At 39.5% G+C, this 21104-nt stretch overlaps 1 protein-coding gene and 1 long non-coding RNA gene across 2 annotated transcripts; both read right to left on the bottom strand.

The window, feature by feature from the left end:
* Positions 1 to 240: 240 nt before the first annotated feature.
* On the bottom strand, positions 241 to 2536 carry LOC137097158 (uncharacterized). The gene is made up of 3 exons (XR_010909995.1): positions 2509 to 2536; positions 1384 to 1425; positions 241 to 283 (listed from the first exon to the last, which is right to left on the bottom strand). It is a non-coding gene; the product is annotated as an uncharacterized lncRNA (long non-coding RNA).
* Positions 2537 to 11944: 9408 nt separating this feature from the next.
* SPP1 (secreted phosphoprotein 1) lies at positions 11945 to 20076 on the bottom strand. Its single transcript, XM_060779261.2, has 7 exons — positions 19932 to 20076; positions 16513 to 16605; positions 16353 to 16403; positions 15601 to 15723; positions 14858 to 14902; positions 14177 to 14449; positions 11945 to 13133 (listed from the first exon to the last, which is right to left on the bottom strand). The coding sequence occupies exons 2-7, from the start codon at positions 16564 to 16566 to the stop codon at positions 12540 to 12542; spliced, it is 1140 nt and encodes a 379-aa protein (XP_060635244.2). The 5' UTR covers positions 16567 to 16605; positions 19932 to 20076; the 3' UTR covers positions 11945 to 12539.
* Positions 20077 to 21104: the final 1028 nt, after the last annotated feature.

The following is a 21104-nucleotide window of genomic DNA, read 5'->3' as shown; positions in this document are numbered from 1 at the left end:
GCTTTATATGCCAGTCTACATAATGGTTGTTGTGAATTTCTGTTGACTTTCTTACTGGGGGAGAAGTTGTATAACAGTTAATGAAAGAAACAAGTACATCCTCCCGAGCAAATGCAAGAATTTACTGTATTAAAAACATTGCGACTTTAGTATCCATCATTGTGCCATTTAAGGAATTATTAAAATATATGACAAACTGAACAGTTTATAAAGTTTTAAATGCACTCAGGAATATTCTTACTTCTTGTGCCTTGGCATCACTGCTCACAAGATGAGAAGCCTCCTGAAAACAAAGAACAAATATCAATGTCTGAAAATTCATATGTTATCCTTCCCTTGCTATGTTGCCTTTCCTACAGTAGTTCCAACAGATGGAAAAGTTAAAGAATGATTAACTTTAGTACTTACAAATATAGAGAATAACTATTTTCTTCTATGTGGTGAACTGCATACAAGAATAAATGGTTCTTTAGTACAAGTCTACTCAGTGTGGTAGCCAGTAGACTTGTATTCATCTGTGAACCATCACCTGCTAGTTGTTTACTTAAATCTATCTAATCTCAAGCAAAGCTGCTAACAATAAAATCCTGATGATATTCTGAAAGCCAGAATTAAATCCCAACAAGTTGAAAGACATATTTCCATTCTTGGAAACATAAAAATATTGATAACAATGCTTCCACATTTGAAGGATGATGAAGAAGCCATGCTCTTTGCATCCTGTAATTCTTACAAGGACTATGTAAGTTTGTTGCACTGTTTATTTTGTATGTAATGCTGCAAGTTTATGTTATGACTCTGCTGACAAGAGTAAAGTTTTTTGTTCTTTTTTAAAAATGCTTCCACAAAACATCTAATTTTTCTGAATCCTTTGATTTTTCTAAATGAATCATTTGGCCAGAGTTTTTCAAACTGTGCTCCTCCAGATATTTTGGACTTTAGCTCCCACAATTCCTAACAGCTAGTAAACTGGCTGGGATTTCTGGGAGTTGAAATATAAAACCTCTGGAAGAGCACAGTTTGAGAAACACTGCCTTAGGTTATTATTCAAAGTCAGCAAATGGACCATTTTGGTAGTGCTTTGAGACAGATGTTTTCTTGTCTTTCATAGTTAGTTTGGTCACGACATCCAGCAGTGGTTTCTTAAAGACACAGAAATGAGAAACAGTATTAAGGCACCAGCTAGAAGAGAATCATGCTTGCAAAATTTCCCTTTTAAGACCACAGCTCCATACCAGTATGAGCCCTTGTGAGTGTGTTAATTATGCTTCTATCAAAGCATAAATGTTGAAACATATTTTATTCCAAATAGATCAAAATTTCAAAAATTTTCAGCTATAAGATGAATGACTGGAAATCCCCAAATATAGCAAATATTCTTACCTTCTGTGCCTTGTCATCATTTCCATTGGAAGAAAAAGAATCCTAAAAACAAATATCAAACACTGGTGTACGTAAAAACATATTTTACCATTTTGTTAATATGTTGTTTTCCCCAATTTTAGTTCAATAGGAATAAGGCTGTTTTCTGCTGTCCTGGGGACTAGGACTAGGAGCAATACAGGAAAGGAGTTTCTGCCTGAACATTAGGAAGAAATTCCTGACTGCGAGAGCTGTTTGACAGTGGAACTTCTGCCTTGGAGTGTGATGGAAGCTCCTTCCTTGGGGCTCATCAAGACAGCCTGTTTACTGTGGAAACTTCCACAATAAAAAGGGAGCTGTCCAGATGATTTCCTGGACAAACTCGAATTAATCCACCACAAACCAGGAAAACCCTGGTTTGTGGCAAATTAATTTGATAGTGGGTTTATTCCATGCCTCCTTGGAAGGCAGGGGATAAACCCACTTCTTCTAATGTCTGGACTGCAGTTCAGACAATATTCCCATGGTTTCCCAGGCGAAATTAGTTTGGAAAATTGTGGGAATACCAACTTCCCAGGAGAACACCCGGACACTCTAACCCCCTCCCCAAAAGACCCCAAAAAGCCCTTTAGAAAAGAAAAGTACTTACCTGGCCTCCATTGGATAGCTGGCAGAGCTCTCCTAACTGGTAGAATCGATGCACCAAGTGAAAGGGTAGGGGGAGGAAAATTGCTCCTGCCCTCCCCTTTCTCCTGGCACATCGTTTCCAATGGAGGTTGGGCAAGTACTTTTATTTTTTAAAGGGCTTTTGGAGGTATTTTGGGGAGAGGGTTAGAGTGCCCAGGTGTTCTCCTGGGAAGTTCCAGGAGAACATCTGGACACCCACCTGAGAAAGTGCAGGCTTTCTGGGGTGTGTGTAGATGAACCTCTGGGAACATCTGCGTTTTTTAAATGCAGGTGCTCCTAGGATAATGATCTGTTTGGAACCGCCCTTGGTGGCTTTTGAACAGAGGCTGGACGACTATCTGTCAGTTTGTGTGTGTGCTTTGATTGTGATTTTCCTGCATGGCAGGGAGTTGGATTAGATGACCCATGTTGTCTCTCCCAACTCTATTATTCTATGATTCTAAAAAAATCTTTACATACTGGTTTGGCTGCTTCTTCATCTTTAACCACTGCAGAAAGAGTACCCTGAAAAGAAACATCAATGATTATGGTAATCATTGTTTTGCCATTTCAATACACTTTTGCTTTTCTCACATTAATTTAAAGGGACCCAAGGAAACTGTGTTTTAAGTGTTTGATTAGCTAGTATTTTGAGTGTTGTATTATGATGCTGGAGACTTGGGTTTGATTCCTCCCTTGGCACGGAAACCTACTGGTTGACTTTGGCCGAATCAGGACCTATCTACACAATCATATAATCCAGTTTCTGAATCTAGATTATCTGCTTTGAACCAGATTATATGGTAGTGTAAACTCATATAATCCAGTTCAAAGCAGTTAATCTGGATTCCGAAACTGGGTTATATGACAGCGCAGATCCAGCGTAGCCCCAGAAAATCCCATGACAGAGTTGCCATAGTCAGAAATGACTTGAAGGCACGCAACAGCAAAGAAAGCTTTATTTGCCAGTTTACATAATGGTTGTTGTGAATTTCTGTTGAGTTTCTTACTGGGAGAGAGGTAGGATAACAGCAAAAGAAACAATTACATCCTTCTTAGCAAAGATAAGAACTGACTATATTAGAAACATTGCTACCTTAGTATCAATCATTGTGCCATTTAAGGAATTATTGAAATATATGATAATTGAACACCTTTTAAAGTTCTAAATGGACTCAAGGATATTCTTACCCTTCGAGCCTTGGTATCACTGCTCACAAAATGAGACTCCTTCTGAAAACCAAAGTAAAATGTGAATGTCTGAAAATTCATATGTTATCCTGCCTTTGCTATGTTGCCTTTCCTACAGTAGTTCCAATAGATGGGAACGTTAAATAATGATTAATCTCAGTACTCACATATACTAAAACAGTGGTTCTCAACCTGGGGTCCCCAGATGTTTTTGGCCTACAACTCCCAGAAACCTCAACCAGTTTACCAGCTGTTAGGGTTTCTGGGAGTTGAAGGCCAAAAACATCTGGGGACCCCAGGTTGAGAACCACTGTACTAAAACAAAGCTCTTCTATTTGGTGAACTGCATACAAGAATAGGTGGTTCTTTGATGCAATTCTAGGGTAGTCAGTAGACTGGATCTGTGAACCATCAGCTGCTAGTTGACAACAGGCTTTCAGGAAAGAAAGGGAATTATAGCCTATGGGAACAAATTTGGGACAAGTCTCTTGTATACTACAAGAAAAAATGCTGGTCCACCACACAGGGTGCATATACATAGTGGAATTAATTCAGTTTGACAACACTTAAATGGCTAAGGCTTCATGATATCGAATCATGGGAACTATTTAGTGAGGCACCTCACTTTTTGTCAGAGAAAGCTAAAGACCACATATAGCCATTGGCAATCATATCTGAAGGTCTAATGCAGTGGTTCTCGAGCTTCCTAATGCTGCAACCCCTTAATACAGTTCCTCAGTTCCTCATGTTCCTTTATACCCATAACCATAAAATTATATTCGTTCTTACTTCATAACTGTAATTTTGCTACTGTTATAAATCATAATGTAAATATCTGATATGCAGGATGTATTTTCATTTACTGGACCAATATTGCACAAATACCCGATACTTCCAAATCTGAATTCTGGTGGGGTTGGTGGGTACTGATTTTGTCATACGGGAGTTGTAGTTCCTGGGATTAATAGTTCTCCTACAAACAAAGAGCATTCTGAACTCCACCAATGATGGAATAGAACCAAACTTGGCACACAGAACTCCCATAACCAACAGAAAGTACTGAAAGGGTTTGGTGGGCATTGACCTTGAGTTTTGGAGTTGTAGTTCACCTACCTCCAGAGAATACTGTGGACTCAAACAATGATGGATCTGGACCAAACTTGGCACTAATACTCAGTATACCCAAATTTGAACACTGGTGGAGTTTGGGGGAAATAGACCTATTTGGGGGTTGTAGTTGCTGGGATTTATAGTTCACCTACAATCAAAGAACATTTTGACCCCCACCAACAATAGAATTGGGCCAAACTTCCCACACAGAATCCCCATGATCAACAGAAAATGTGCTTTCTGGTCATCTTTGGCAACCTCTCTTACACCCGCTTGCGACCCACCCAGGAATCCCGACCCCCAGGTTGAGAAATGCTGGTTTAATGCAACATATTTTTCTCTTCCCACTGTCTATTTTTTCCAAAGGAGTGAATGATTGAGATACATACCCGCTGTATTTCTAGTTTCTTCAAAGGACCAGTATGTGGTCGCTCAGCAATCTAGGGAAGAGAGAAAATGGGAAAGAAATGGTGAGAAGAAAAGATAACTTGCTATCAACGCATCAAGAAAAAATTGCTATTTCGGTGTATATATTATCTGTGCAAGTACTTACTGGAAAAGCAAAGGCAATGCTAAGAAGGCCCCAGCATACCACAGCAGTCTTCATTTTGCCAAATTCCCTGTAGAGTAGTCAGTGATGGGAGAAAGAGTCAAAGCAAATAAAATGCCAAATTGATAGCAAGCTGAGTAGAACATTTCTTTCCTTTCTCGCTCCATGGTCTTTAGCCTTCTATCCTGAAGAGTGCTAGTTGCTAGTGCTTCAACACTCTACAACTCCCAGAATGTAGATTTAATGCATTTTGGCAATACTGTAATTGGAATTATGAGAGCTGTAGTTTTTAAGCTCTTTAGCTTTCTTTGCCCAGCAGTGCCAAACTACAACTCTCATGATCCCATAACACAGAGCCATGGCAGTTAAAGTGGCATCAAACTACATTAATTCTACAATGTAAATGCAGCCTCGGTTGCAATAATTCTGATCTTCGGTCATTGTTGTCTGGATAGCTCCAGCATAGTGCAATCATTATAGTGCTGGACTAAGGCTAGGGACTTGAGTTCAGGTCCGCATTTGGTTATGAAACTCTTTGAATGAGCTTGGGCCAATCATTCCGGGCCTATCCTTTCCTGCTATGTCCTACGTCCCATGAACTGGGTTGCTGATGAGGATAAAAATGGAAATAAATACCATATATACCAGTAGAAGATTCCCAGAGGAATGGTGAAAATAAAATGTGACAAAATAAGTAAGTAATAAAGCAGTATTCTAAGTATTATCAAGATTACCTCGACCTGAAGGATGGTCTTCCTCAAGTTTACTCACTTGTGAGAATGGGGCTCAAGGCAATCTTGGCCAACTTGTTTCGAAGGTGCTCAGTCTTTCTCCCACTTCTTCTGATTTCTACAGCCTCCTAGAATTTAAATCCTATCCCAGAATCAACCCACCACAATCTACATGAGGTCAAAAGGAAGAGACGGATGTCTTTCCCACATTTCTGGTACATTCCCCCCTTTTATTCTTCCCTTTTTTTAGCTCACAACATTAACAAAATATGTTGGTTAAACATTCCTTATCATGATGAAACATTTGTGTTCAAGTACTTTGTAGGAGGATTTAAGGGGAACAGAGTAGTCCATTCAGTCCCATGTAGGAAGTTCTAAGGGACATGCTTCTGGTTTTCTGTGTGATTTAGAAGAACGGTATTCTCTTATAGATCAAGTGATAATTGTTCTTAGGTTGCTCTTGGGTGAAGATGTGTTTACTGAATGAATCTTTGTCCAATTGTTTTTCCATAAAAGGTCACAATAATCATTTATTGTTGAAGGCTTTCATGGCCAGAATCACTGGGTTGTTGTAGGTTTTTTCGGGCTATATGGCCATGGTCTAGAGGCATTCTCTCCTGACGTTTCACCTGCATCTATGGCAAACATCCTCAGAGGTAGTGAGGACTATATGGCCATGGTCTAGAGGCATTCTGACATTTTGCCTGCATCTATGGCAAGCATCCTCAGAGGTAGTGTACTCTAGTTTTGAGTTCTCTAGTCCAAAATCATTAAAAGGTCAGGAAAAGTATACATTGAAGCTCATTGAAAGAATGCCTCTAGACCATGGCCATATAGCCCGAAAAAACCTACAACAACCCAATAATCATTTACTCGAGTCTAATGCACCATCAAATCTAATGTCTCCTCCTCCTAATTTTGGGAAGGTAATTTAGACAAAAAAGGGCGAGCATTAGATTTGAGTAAATATGGTATTTTAAATGAATATAGACATCTACAAAGTTGAAAGATTTTTCGAATGGAAAATGAATATGTTGTAATACATCCAGCTGAAAAAGGAGTACCCATTATACATGTCCACATCATATGCACTTTAAAAATTTGAAGGAACTGTTTATTAGCAATAGCTGACAGCTTCTATATTGTTGAAGGCTTTAATGGCTGAAATCACTGGGTTCCTGTGTGTTTTCTGGGCTGTGTGGCCATGTTCCAGAAGCATTCTCTCCTGATGTTTTGCCTGAATCTATGCAACCTCTGAGGATGCCTTCCAGAGATACAGGGGAAACATCAGGAGAGAACGCTTCTGGGACATGACCATATAGTCCAGAAAATACGCAAGAACCTAGCTTTTATATTAGTGGGAAGATGAAACCACTATAAGGTTTAGTCCAGACCTTAAGGGAGGTATCCAGGATTCCGGAAAAATTTCGGGTAGCTCTTTTAAACTTCAAACTAAAACTCAGAGCAGAGTCACATCCATATTGATATGGAAGTCCTCAACTCCCACCGCAGTACAGGAATTGGAGCTAGCATAGAACCCCATCTCTATTTGTTTCCTTCAATGTATAAGGCTTTAGTAGCCCAATTTAAGAGACACATAGATGCAGAATTTTTGGGAGGGGGGTGGGGGGTGGGTCTCTGTCATTGGCGATCCTCCTGATGTTTAGTACTTCTCAGAAGCTCCAGCCTGCAACCACCTTGCCCAATGCTATAGAGCATTTTGAGTTCTCTAGTCCAAAATCATTAAAAGGCCGGGAAAGTATACATTGAAGTTCATTGAAAGAAAGCCTCTGAAAATCTGAGGCAACTATCTTCTATATAAATGAATACTTAAATATTTTTAAAATGGAGAATAGATTGTAGTGAAGCATTCCTGCAATTAAAAGCTTTTCAAGTGCACTATGTACTCATTAGTAATCTGAAATAAATCAAGGGGAGCACAGCTTGGGAGAATTATTTGAAGCATTCTCTCTCATTGTTTCTCCATCTCAACCCTGGTTAATGAGTGAAAAATTAAAGTCTACACTTGGAATGGGAAGTTTGATCAGTACCTCAGCTTCCTTTGATGTGCAATCAGGAAAGAATTCCATCTGAAAATTAGTGCAAAAGCACTTGCTTTATATTCAGAAGACCCTAAACTTCTGCTAACATTTGATGAAAATGGTGAAAAACAAGTCATGGGAAAGGAAGGTTGTTCTCTCCTTGAAAACCTGGATTATCACTGCCACTGCCGATCTACACTGCACAATGATAGCACTTTGACATCACTTTAACTGCTGTGTCCTAAGGAATGCTGGGATGTTTCATTTGTTGTGGTACCAGAGCTCTCTTACAGCATGTGATAAATATCACACAAAGCTACAAATCTCAGTATTCCATGTCATTGAGCGTAGTTGTCAATGAGGTGTCAAACTGCTATAATTTTGCAATGTAGTCAGAACAAACAATATTAGACTGGAAGACAAATAGATTGTGACCTGTGAACGACAAACCCCAGAATTTCTGCAGGACAGAGCAACTGGATTTAAAGTATCCAGTTGCTTTGTCCTGCAGAAATTCTGGGGTTTGTAGTTTAGGGAGGTACAAGACCTCTATGACTGGGCAGTTTAAACTACAAACCCCAGAATTCTGCAGGACACAGCAACTGGATTTAAAGTGGATAGATGCTTTTGTGTGATGAAATCCTTGCTCTTGTCTACAGGTCCGAAGCCATCCTTACATTGCATAAGCAGTGAAAGTCTTATTATTAAGTCATTTCACATGATACAATTATAACACAATGTTTCCACTTCAATTGCCATGATGAGATCTTAAGGAACTCTGAGTTTTGTCATTTTGTCATCGAGTGTGCACGCTAAGTCCAGTGTCAATATGATGAAACACTAGAGCTTGCAAGCATGTCTGGTGGGGATGAGAGACAGGGCCTTCTCAGTGGTGGCCCCTCAGTTGCGGAACTTCCTCCCCAGTGACATTAGATCAGCCCCCCTCCCTCCTAGCCTTTAGAAGGAAAGTAAAAACCTGGCTGTCAGATCAGGCATTCGAAGACTAGCACAGTGCAACAATAGACTGGAATATGTGCAATGATTACAGAATGGCCTTGGATTATGATTTTTGGATGGCGTGATTTAACACTGAATGTAATCTTTTTAAAATGTTTAATATGTTTTTTAATTCTGTTTAATGTTTGTATAATTCTATTTAATGTTTGTATCTTAATGTTTGTATACGTTCCAAAGCATTGAATAATTGCCATATGTAAGCTGCCTTGAGTCCCCTTTGGGGAAGAGAAAGGTGGGGTATAAATCAGGTAAATAAAGAACAATAATAAATTAGTTATAGCTGTAGTGCTAAAGCCCCACTCTGTAGGTCTTTAAAACATTAAAATAGATACTTTGAGTTCCTTCTTTTTGAATAAGTAATGTCAGTGCTATAATTATTGTCCTGTGATACAGAACACTCTCTCCTTCTGTACCATCTTATCGCTATCTGAACACCTACAACAAAGCTAATAGTACAGCGTGAACCAGCAACTGCCTTCTTTGCCTGCCATTTATTGAGGTCTCATCACCTGCAACTATAAAATCAGCAGATGCTGCCTCAGCCATCCTGGTTCAGGCTACCATCTGCTATCTCATTCCTGCTTGCCTACTTACTTGGAGTCAGTCCATTAGACATACCCTCCATCATTTCACAGGTCAAAATAAGGACTTGTGTGGCCAAGTAACATCAGAGTAGGGTCAAGATGGCAAAAGTTATTAATAAGGAAGGTAGAAGGAATTGCAGCAGTTCATCTTTGCCTGAACCCACTGGGAAGGATGAGATTTTGTTTTCTCTCCCTGATGATATGATTGTAAACTATTATTGCACTTTGAATTCAGTTCGCAGCCCTTGAAGTAAGCTGAGGAGAAAGGAGCAGGAGGAGAGAAAAACTGGGAAATATAAAAAGAACCTGAAAAAGTGGGACAACCGGGAATTAAATGGGACTATATCAAATTGGGATAGTTGATAGGGTGGCACTGGCTAGACAATCTCTGAGTTGTGCCTTTGCATGACATTTCCTGCATTTAATTGTACATCAGACGATTCCTTGGAAAGAGGTCTCACTGCCCAATAAGGAAACAATGGGAGGTTAAAGGCAATGAAGGAGGGGAGAGAGGAAGCTTCTGTAAGGACAGCAGGAAGGGGGTCATTCTGGCTTCCTTGGGAAGAACGGAAGGAAGGAAGGAAGGAAGGAAGGAAGGAAGGAAGGAAGGAAGGGAGGGAAGGAAGAAGATTGACAAATCTAGTCAATCGATTCATGTGGAATCAGACTCATTGGTGCACTAGTTCTTATGTTGGGTGGAATGCTAGTCTTCTGATGCTGTAGTTTTCAGTTTCCATGGCTGCTTGGAAGAGTCCTTTTATTTCTGCTCCTCTTTGGTATGTTGGGAGAAGAGGACTTCATTTTATTTTACCGCAGAATTCAGATGGAAAGCCACCTCAAGAACAAATTCTTACTTTATTTTATTAGGTATGGAGAGAGAGAGGAAAACAAACCATTTTACTATGTTTTGATGAGAGAAAATGAGTTCCACCTAATGTCGAGGAAGCTGTCCTGACCCTAAACCAGTGTCTGTCATCAGTAATGGACTGGATGAGGGCAAATAAATTGAAACTTAATCCAGAGAAGACAGAGGTGCTCCTGTTCAGTCAGAAGGCAGACCAGGGAACATTTAGGGGTCCTCCTGGACTCAGCACTGAACCTGGATGCCCAGGCATCAGCGGTGGCAGGAGGGTCTTTACACAATTAAAACATGTACGCCAAATGCACCCATTGCTTGAGAAGCCAGATTTAGATACTGTGGTACATGCCTTAGTTATATCCCATATGGATTGTTGTAATGCGCTCTATGTAGGGCTGCCTCTAAAGGGTGCTTGGAAACTTCAACTGGTTCAAAGAGCTGCAGCCAGGTTGCTAACTGGGGCTGGCTACAGTGAGCGAATGCCTCCCCTGTTACAGCAGCTCTACTGGCTGCCAGTCTGTTTCCGGGCACAATTCAAAGTGCTGGTTATGACCTTTAAAGCCCTAGATGGTTCAGGTCCAGGCTATTTGGCTGACCACATCTCCTTGTATGAACCTGCCCATGCCCTGAGATATTAAGGAGAGGCCCTTCTCTCAGTCTCACCCCCAAGCTCAGTTGGTGGGAACGAGAGAGTCGGCGTTCCTTCTCGGTGACTGCCCCTTGACTCTGGAACTCCTTGTTCAGAGAAGCCAGAATGGCCCCCTCCCTGCTGTCCTTCTGGTGGCAGGTTAAAACCTTTTTATCCCAGAAGGCTTTTAAAGAAGAAGATTTTAAAGATCATTCGATTTTTAACTTTGTTTTAATAGCTTTTTACTGTGGAATTTAATACTGTTTATATTTAATTCTGCTTTAATGTTTGTATGTTTGTATATTTTAAATAATATGCCAATGCTTTTATGTTAAGCCACTTTGAATCTCCTCTAAGAGAGATAAGGTGGAATAATAATAATAATAATAATATCTTAATCATGTATAGTGAATTTGCAAGTATGCTAGACAAGGGTACTTAATTTCTAAAAAGAGAATAATTTTTATTAGGAAGTGAGAAAGAGCTTTTCAATTGTGATACAAATCATTATTTGTGACAGATTGTGGTGTGTTTGAGGGTGTGTAAAAGAGAGCGAAAGGGCAAGGAGATGGGAGGTAAGGTTGGTTTTGCTCAATGGAACTCAGTCAGTTGGGTGCCTAGAAGCTGAACCTCTGCTGCGGAATCACCTGTACATAATTTGGAGTCATCACAAAAAGGCTGAGATGAGAACATTTTATTAGGTCCATGGAGACATGGGGTCTGTTTCTCTTTGATTTTGTGTGAGAAGCACAACATGCAGCTATATGAGACATAAAGCGCTGGTAATGTGCAATCTGTACATCTTTCATTTCTCACTCTGCCATTGCAGTTCCATTGTCAAATAGTGTTAGTTTTCCCACAGTAAAGAATGAATGGTAGTGTGGAAGCATACTGGATCAATGTAAGAGATTATTCTTCAGTTCAGTTAAATCTTAAGCAGGTGTACTCTACTGCCATCACAACATGAGAGGAGGAAGCAGACAAAACCAGAACTAGTACTCCACCAATGCTTGACCTTAGATTCATTTATTATTTTATGTGTGTGTCTGTGTGTGTATAGCTTTGAAATGCTTCTATTGGTCACCCAAAAAATATCATTTTTAGCCACTAGAAGGCATGCTAATCAGCTGAGCTAAGACAGGAGGACGGCCATATTGATTTCTTGGCATTGATGTAGAAATAAGAACAAGGTCACACCCCAAAATAAGATTTTGTCCTTTTATTTAACTCACAATTATCAACAAAATATACATTGCAACATTAAACCTTTAAGAAGTACAGTATCTTAGGACACATAACATTCACTCTTAGTGTAAAACTAGATTTTTTAAAAACCCCTAACATCTTTCTCTCTCTCTCTCGTTTCCCCCTTTATAACAGAGTAGGGAAATATGCAGCAAGAAGGGCTAACAATTCTCTACTGGGCAGAACTGCTAGTGATATACAATTAAGACTAAAATCCCAAGCAGGCTTCCTTAGGAGTAACCCTCTCTGAAATCAATGAGGCTTACTTCCAAGTAAGCATGCACATGATCAGGTTTTATATTTGCCTGGCTAACAAAATGCTGTCTATTATTGATACAGCTGAAAATCAGATGTGTGATATATAATGTGGAGCAATCATTCAAGTAAGAGTTGCATTGCCCTTTCTCCTTCCCTCTTCTCTAACTCAGCAAAACAAATATTTAAAACTAAAGCCTTCATCTGTGATGGATTTGGGCTTTGATCATAGCTGCACCCAGTCATGCGAAAATTCAGGGAGTGCTCTTAAGTAGGCGTGGAGCCTGCTTTCCTGCCATCTACAGGGTAACTTCGTTGTCCTCAATGCTGTGGTGGTCTTCAACACTGTGGTGGTCTTCAGTGCTGAGGGGATCCTCAATACTACGATGGTCTTCAACACTATGCTTATCCTCAACACTGTGCTTGTCCTCAACGCTGTGGTGATCTTCAACACTGTGGTGATCCTCAGCGCTGTGGTGATCCTCAACGCTGTGGTGATCCTCAACGCTGTGGTGATCCTCAACACTTTCCAAACTTTGGTTGCTGACATCATCCACATCATGGTCATGGTGTGCCTGTCGGAGTTCCACGCTGCGGTCTTTCAGCTGCTCTCTGCTCTCATGGCTTGCTAGGGCAACGGCCAACTTGATGTTGTCATGGTCAGCATCATCGTGATCATACTCGGCACTCTCAAGTTTCTGCCGGCTGTCGTGCTCCATGCTTTTGTCACGGGATGCCCTAAGGACCTCGTTGCTGTCTCTCAGGTGGCTTGCATCATCATTTTCTACACTTGTGTCATGACTTTCCATAGAATGGGCCTTGGAGGAGTAGGATTCATGGCTCTCCACATCTGGTGAGCTGTCAAAGTCGTCGGTAACATCATGGGAGTCAAACTGAAAGGAAGACAATTCAACAATCAACCATGAGAATTATCTATATAAACTGTTGCTTCCATTCTTCATTGATAGCACACATACAAGTTTCGAACACAGAAATGTTAGCAATTCATCTCAGTTATGAGGTATACCTGTTGTTTCTTCACCAAAAGAATCCCAAACAAAGAATATAATACATTACAAAGACTATAATAAATGAATATCAATGAAATATATAATGTTAGAAAATAAAAATGAGTAAGAATTACTAATAAATCAGAGTCAACCCATCAAATGTTGTTGAACCACAACTCTATTATCCCTATGCTGGTTAGGACTGATGGGAGTTGCATTCCAACATGATCTGAGGGCCTGAACATTACAATGGACAATAGCAAATCACAACAAATGTTGAAAATGCAGCAAGGGCTTTTGCTGCTCCGGAGACTATAAAATTGAATAATGGATTCAAATAACATGAAAAGAGATTCCATCTAAACAGAACGTCTTGGTGGCAAGAGCAGTTTGATGGGACTATGTTGAGGGATGCAGGGGAATGCAGTAGGGAGGGAAGCATAAGTCCCACCTACTTCTACTGGAACATTTTATTCTGACAATGGACATCAGTGCTGTCCATGAAACTCTCCCACATAAAAATCATATTTTATGATTTATTAGTGGCTGGAACAAGTAAAAAAAAAACCCAATTACCCCTTTATTTTTAATCTAAACTTGTCTTTTGGGGAAAAAACATGCTCAAAAATGAAACACAAAATGTGCCTGTCAAGTTTTTGGAAATTACATATTTCTTTTTCTTCTCTGCAATTTCTGAGACATCTGCAATTTCTGTCCATCACTTTCTCTTGATATTTGAGCTAAGTAATTTCATAGGGGGAGTTATTTTTCATCCCTCTTTGCAACATCCAAGTTTTCACAATAATTAAGCAAACTTCTCGTTTCTGGTTTTTTGTTTGGTTTTTTTTTGTGGTGAGGGGGATGCATCATTGCATTCAGTGCTTCATTCCTCAATCAGTGTGGGTAAACAAATAAGCTACACTTACCTTTCCAGACTTTTTGTACACTTTCTTGGACTTCTCAAAATGCACCAGATCAACTTTGGACTTTAATCCATAAGGTGCACTATCTCCTCTGCCGGTAAAGGTATCTGGAGTAACTGGTAGGGTAAAAGGAGCATCAGTGGGGAAATCCGTAACAACTTCATGTGATTCATCTGAATCATGGGAGTCAGTGTGGTCATTGTCATCATCATCATCATCCACGTCACTGTGGTCATGGTCATCTTCCTTGCTTCTGCTGGAAGGTACCAAAAGAGTCTGCAAGATAATAGATATAATCCAGTGTTACAATAAGACTGGATGTGTCTCTCATGACTGTATAGTATGAACATCCAAAGATGGATGGGCATGGATCTCAGCAGCCTATTTTCCATGCCACACCTCATAGCTAGAACATGTGAAGTCAATGAATACAAGACTGCATTGTCCAGAGTGGAATAAGAGTTTTGCAGTCACTATCTCCAGAACTTATGGTTTGGTTGCAGTTGTCTAAGAGGTGGATTTCAATGAATATAGCTTTCATGACAAGCACAGTTAACAAAATTTCCTCTTCTGAAAAACTAATAAAGATTCAGGAACCCAATTCTCTTTGATATATGGCAACCATAGTCAACATCGTCATACTTTTGACCAGTCATGAATTGAATGCGTGAAAAGAAAATGTACCTGTTGCTCTGTGATCTCATCACTTTCTTCTGAAGACATAGAGTTCTAAAAAGGAAATAGCAGTTTTGTAAAGACTTGCATCTTAAATGATTAATTAATTAATTAATTAAAGTTATTCTTTAAAACAAAAAAAGGAGTCACGGCAATGACATGAGAGTAAATGAAGGACAAGACAGAAAATTTGCATAAATTGTACAATATTTTTCCTTTCAAAATAGAATCCAGTTGGATTCCATCTGCAAATTTCACTATGCACTACTTGAACCTTTCCCACCCCAAAGTAAATCTTATTTTTTCCATTTCATATTAGGGGCACCAGTTTACATGTATATTAATGGGACTTGAGCAGCTATGGGTTTTGGAACCCAATGGGGTCCTGGAACCAAACTCCAGTGACCCACAGTTCATAGGAAGTAAATGAAGCCTATAGGTTTAAATAAAAATTATTTTGTCTGAAATCTGTTCAAATTAATGGAGTAATAGAATGCTGCATATTTGTAGAGATGACACAGCCTATTATTAAAATAGATTACAATGTCTATTAACAATCTGTTCCTCCCAGCCCTGACATTTCTGACTTCCACAGTCACTACACTTAATCCACTTGTCTTCCAGATGAGTTAGACTTCATTTTCTATCATCCTCAGTTAACGGGGATGATGAGAGTCTCAATATGACCCATATGGAGGGCATTGTTTTGCCAGGCACCTGATTAGATAGCCCAGTGAAAAATGATGCCTTACCAGCTGAGAGGACACTTGGTGCTCTTGTGATTCGTGGCTATTCACAAGCTCACGGCTGTGCTCGTGGCTCTGTGAATTGTGGTGGCGGTGGTGGTGATGTGGGTGAGCATGATGGCGGTGCTCCTGTAACAATGCAAAAGCAAGTGTTGGCAATTAGCATGGACATCAGAAAAAGCTTGACAGCATGAGTTGCTACAATATTTGGGTCCTTCCCCCCACCCCATGCAATAAATTGTAAGGTTTTATGGAGCAAAAAGTGCTATGAAAAAGCAAGATAGAGGGGTGCCCGTGGTGAAGGATTTCCATTTCAGTACAAAATTGTTCCCTTGTTCCTTTCACATGACAAAGTTATGCGCAAAGAAAGAGAGAGGATGACATCACCCAAATAGATTGCCTCCTACACTGTAGGTAAGTAAGTAAGTAAGTAAGATTGCCTCCTACAATGGCTGCAGCAGCATTATGCGAGAAGGTCATTAATAATTTTAAAGAGTATCATCATTATACCTCTTTCATTTGCAAAGAGATTAGATAGCTATCCCCCTTTAAGAGGCTACACTTGATCTAAGTTTAACTTTACTTTCCCAAAAATTAGGACAATAGGGAGTCTTTTCATAAGATGCTATTACATTTGACTCAGCAGTCAATGAGGGATGTAGAGAATCTGAAGTCATGTGATATATCCTGAAATCATAGTCTAATTTGCAGAATGCAAAGAAAAAAATGGACTGATTCCAAGGAAAATAATTACTTACATGTTTCCTTTCCAAGCTCCCCGAGTCATCATGATGTCTTGACTTACTGATCTTTGAAAAAGAAGAGTAGAAAAAAAGATGGTTAGTCCAAAATTGCTGCTACTGAATTATAAAAATTGTGCTGCTATCAATGTATGTGTTGTATATCTGTGGTACTTACTGGCAAGGCAAAGGCGATGGTCAGAAGACACAGGCAAAGAATGGCAATCTTCATGGTGAGAGATGCCCTGTTGATTGTTTTGTAATAGATCACCTGTTCAAAAACAAAACACATTAATTTTTTTTCTCTTGAAAATGTTCAGAAGAAGTACATAACTATAGGAGATACTTGGCTTAAATATAATATAGCCTTCAAATCCGTAAGGATGGTTTGACTTACTGTGGAAATGCGAAACTGTGAATAATAGCAAATCTGATTAAACTCAACAATGTCTGGTAGAAGCAAAACATAGAATCATACTGGAGGGCTGAAAATGTCTAGAGAAAACACTTCCTTAGCAGTTTTAGTTCCTTCATCGTGGTTCTATAAGTCAACTTTTGGTGAAAGCATACTATAGAATTGTGCTGGAGGACCTAAAATGCCTAAAAAGAATATATTTTTCCAAATAAGGGTCAAAGTGGTCCCTGGTCAAAGTGGGTTCTGGTCAAAAAAAGGTTGGGAACCACTGCTATAGACTATGTATTTCAAAGTAAGGAACTAGCAAGACCACCTCTATTGCTTTACTTATAAAAATTCATGAAATTTACTAGACATAAGTAGCAACTTACTATCTTAAAATGAAGAATGGGAATTTCATATTTTGGTACTTCCTATGGTTTTTTTTTTTTTTAAATTCTGGATGATGAAATATAAAAAAACATTCCTCTCTAAGATCCTAGTATTTCATGTGTATCCATGAAAAACACTGAAGTCAGAGACAAAAGTGATATGGCCACTTTGCCACAAACTTTTTCTTGACCATAGAATTAGATATGATTCTTCTTTGCCAAAGTTTCTAAAAAGGATTCAACCTGAATGATATTCAAACAAGACTCCAGTATTTCTTGTAAATGTTCCTTGAGTATTTTTTTTTGTTTCATTGGAATTTCTCCCTTCTCAATATCTCTCTGCTCATGCCCCTTGGTGGAAGAAAAATGTTACATCAAATTTGAGCTGTTTCTGTGTCCTTGGACTTGAAAATATAAGAGAAGATAGTATGCCCTTATTGAATAGCTGAGCTAGATTTGACTTCTTGTCAGCGATTTGCTTGGTTTGAGAGATACTGAGCAGATGACCTCTGCAGATAACATGCCCTTGGTGTGGCCTAACCCAGCACATGACTGCAGTGGGAAACTGAGCACACAGTGAATATGCATTTATGCAAACAGGATTGGCATCAGGAATAATCACCAATATCTACTGAAGTGCATGGCCAAGTGAGGAGGGAAGTGGAGTTCTCTCAGTATCCAAAACACCTTGATTTTGACCCTATTCTTGTATTTCCTTCTCCACTAGTGCCCTCCATTAGCAAGGGATCTATGACAAGAACAACAAGAAGGGAAAACGATGCAGATTTGGCAAAGAAAAACAACATGGACTGAAGGATGTTTGTGTTTTTAAAGACACTGTGTGCATCAACAATGCAGAATGCATGCTGTTCGACAGCACTGCCATGCCTCGATGCTATGGAATTCTGGGATTTGTAGTCTGGTGAGGTGCCAGCACTCTTTGGCAAAGAACTTGCAAAGCTACAACTCCATGACTTCATAGCATTGAGCCAAGGCAATTAAAGTAAACTGCATTAATTCTGTAATGTAGATACATGTTCTGTCTCACATTAGGAACAACTTCCAAACTATCCAAGATGTTTGACAGTGGAATACGGCATACGGTAGAGTCTCCTTCTTCAGAGGTTCTAAACAGAGGCTGGGTGGCCATTTGTCAGGAGTGCTTTGACCGTGTATTCCTATATGTCAGGGGACTAGATGGCCTTTGTGGTCTCTTACCATGATGTGATTCTGTGATTCTATAAGCTTTTGCATGTAACTGCATGGAGATGAATATTGCATCTCCATTATAGCACCATGGAATTCTACAAGAACTGAAATTACTGGAGGAAAAATCTTGGCTAATAAAAATAACCACAGGCAAATGCGGCAAAAGTTTGTAGAAATTCTAGTTAGAGAAAAAGCATTAATTTGGCAGAGGAGCATAAGCTCTCTACCAAATTAATGAGTTGCTAACAGTTTTGTTTTCTGCCTGACTTTGTCAAACACAGAATTAATGGGTTGTGTAATCAATCCATTCCTCATTCGAAGGCATTATTTGGACAGAACAAGCTAGAATTTCCAAGTCAGGAGTGATCCTATTACTCAGTCCTGACCCTGAAGGAATAAAAGTGATGAATCAGGGGACATCAGCATCACAAATTGATGAATCATGATGGCAAGGCAGACTGATGGGGAAGCTGGCACATCTCCCTGTCTGCTCACAAGGTTAATGAGAGAGAAAATCAATATGAAAACATTGCACCAAAGTACATTTGAGGAGAAACTCTTGAAGAGGCAAGTGGGCACCTCAGCCTTTTCAGCTATTAAATGCAAGGATAATGGGACTGTTATTAGCCAGGAGTGTGTGGGTTAATTTGAAAAGGCATTTTATACAAAATAATGGTGCAGAAAAGGTGGTGGAACATCCTCTTTGGAACTCACAGAACTTCATTTAAGACTGGATCTATGGGAGCTCTGCTTCCAAAACACATGAAGTAACAAAGGAATGTCCTTGAGACAAATACAGAATCACTTTCCATCACTACTGAATGACTTCATTGTGTCGCATCTTATCTGGAGCTATAGGAAAGGGTTGCCAATTTGTTGCCATTTATTCCTCCTGCCTTTGCAGCTAAATGAGAGGATGAACATTTAACCATTGAATACACAGCTTTTAAAGGCACAGGAGCCCAGACAGCAAAACAGCTGGCAACCCTTGTTTCCAAAGCACAAAACAGCACATTCTGGCATGCTTATTTCTTATGTTTTTAGACTTCTCTTCTTCACAGGATCTCAGGACAGCATGCATCATATACCCATCTTAAGCTAAGAAAGAACTAGCTCAAAATCTCCCAATGAGTGGGGATTTGAGCTCTGTCCTGTAACCTAACAATTTGCTTGTTCAGTATATTGACCATAGAACAACGCTGGCTTCCTTTAGGTGTAAAGTCTTAGATTGCAAACACTAGCAATTTATTAGCAGGGTTGGCAGAATATAGAATACCTCTTGTGCCCAAAATATGTGACATTCAAAATCATCAGTGGTAAAATGCAGGAAGACCAAATTTGTAGCTCTAAGTGGCACTTCAGCACTCCCTCCTGCAAACCACTTCCTCCTTAAATCCTTTAATATTCTTCCAAGTGGAAACAGGAGAGGTGCTGGCAAACACATTTAATACTGTGCTCACTGTTCCCTTTCTCTGTCATGATTCATTGAGGTTGTAGGAATTTGCATATTTAAAGCCTCCCCCAAGTATTTGCTGCATCACATTCAACTCTATGAAAATATAACATAATCCAACAAGGAATAATAAAAAAGAGCATAAGTACCTTAAGTTAAGCTTGGATCTGGAGGGTAGCTTCAGGCAGAGGTCTGATGCTAACTGCTTTGGTGAAGCTCAAGGCACTGCCTAAGGCTTGCTTCAGAAGATGCTGCTCAGTCTTCTTTCTCCTCTTCGGCTGATTTCTATCTGCAAACCTCTGGAATTTAAACTCTAGTCCAGACATCGGCCAGCCAATCCTCGGCAGGCGGAAGGGATGAGGTCATGAGGTTTCTTGTCACTGTCCTCCCACTATTCTCCTACATTTCCTTTTGGGGTTTGTGGCTTCCAGAGCAAACAAGAACCTACTCTATGGTTAAAACATGACTTATGTACAATCTCATTAACCAGAGCTGGAGATCAATGCCCAGCGTTCAGTCTCGAGCCAAAGGGTTTTAGAGGCTAAGCTCTCTTTGGCATTTATGAGATGGAGAAATAACATTGCTTCCGGTGCCAGTTTTTTTTTTTAAATGGATGGAGAACAACATTGCTTTAAAACAAATCAATAGGTGCTCAGGATGGAGCAGGTCAAATTTAACCAACCACACTGATGGATTTATTTATTACTATGTTTGTTTATTGAAATTATACACATAAGTATTGCCAGAAAATACATACATACACACACATGTGCACACAAAAATATATATGATGAAAAGGCTTGTAATAAATTTGTTTGTAAATGTCTTAGTGTTTTTTTATTTTGGGAGTTTGGAATTTAAAAAAGTAAGAAATAGCGACCTTTTTCAGAGTAGAATAATCTATGTATTTAGCTGGTTTTCACTGGACTACTAAAAATTCCTTGTCACTCTTCTGGCGCAAATGAGTGATATTTTGAAATTGATTCAGAAAGCTGAAACAAATTGTCCACCAACCCTGAAGGCATGGTTTCTGTCTATATTCACACACACACACAGCTAGCCCATATTGCAATCACACCTGGTAATTCCTACATTCTGGGGAAGGGAATCCATTCTAGATTTTATTCTGAACTGTAAAGAAAGCATCTGAATCTGTTTTTTGTATTGAATTTAGCACCTTGGATAGATCCTTTAAAATACAGACTAAAACCTGAAGTGGGTTTATGGCCCTCATTTACTTACATCTCACATTACCTAGAAGCATTTGGATGCCATTAGCTAGATGTCACAACCTCTAAGGATCCCTGCGATAGATGCAGGCA

Source organism: Anolis sagrei, chromosome 5 (assembly GCF_037176765.1).
Source record: "Anolis sagrei isolate rAnoSag1 chromosome 5, rAnoSag1.mat, whole genome shotgun sequence".
Taxonomy (NCBI): Eukaryota; Metazoa; Chordata; class Lepidosauria; order Squamata; family Dactyloidae; genus Anolis; species Anolis sagrei.
Note: the sequence above shows the minus strand (reverse complement) of the source record. Positions and strands in the feature narration are given on the sequence as shown.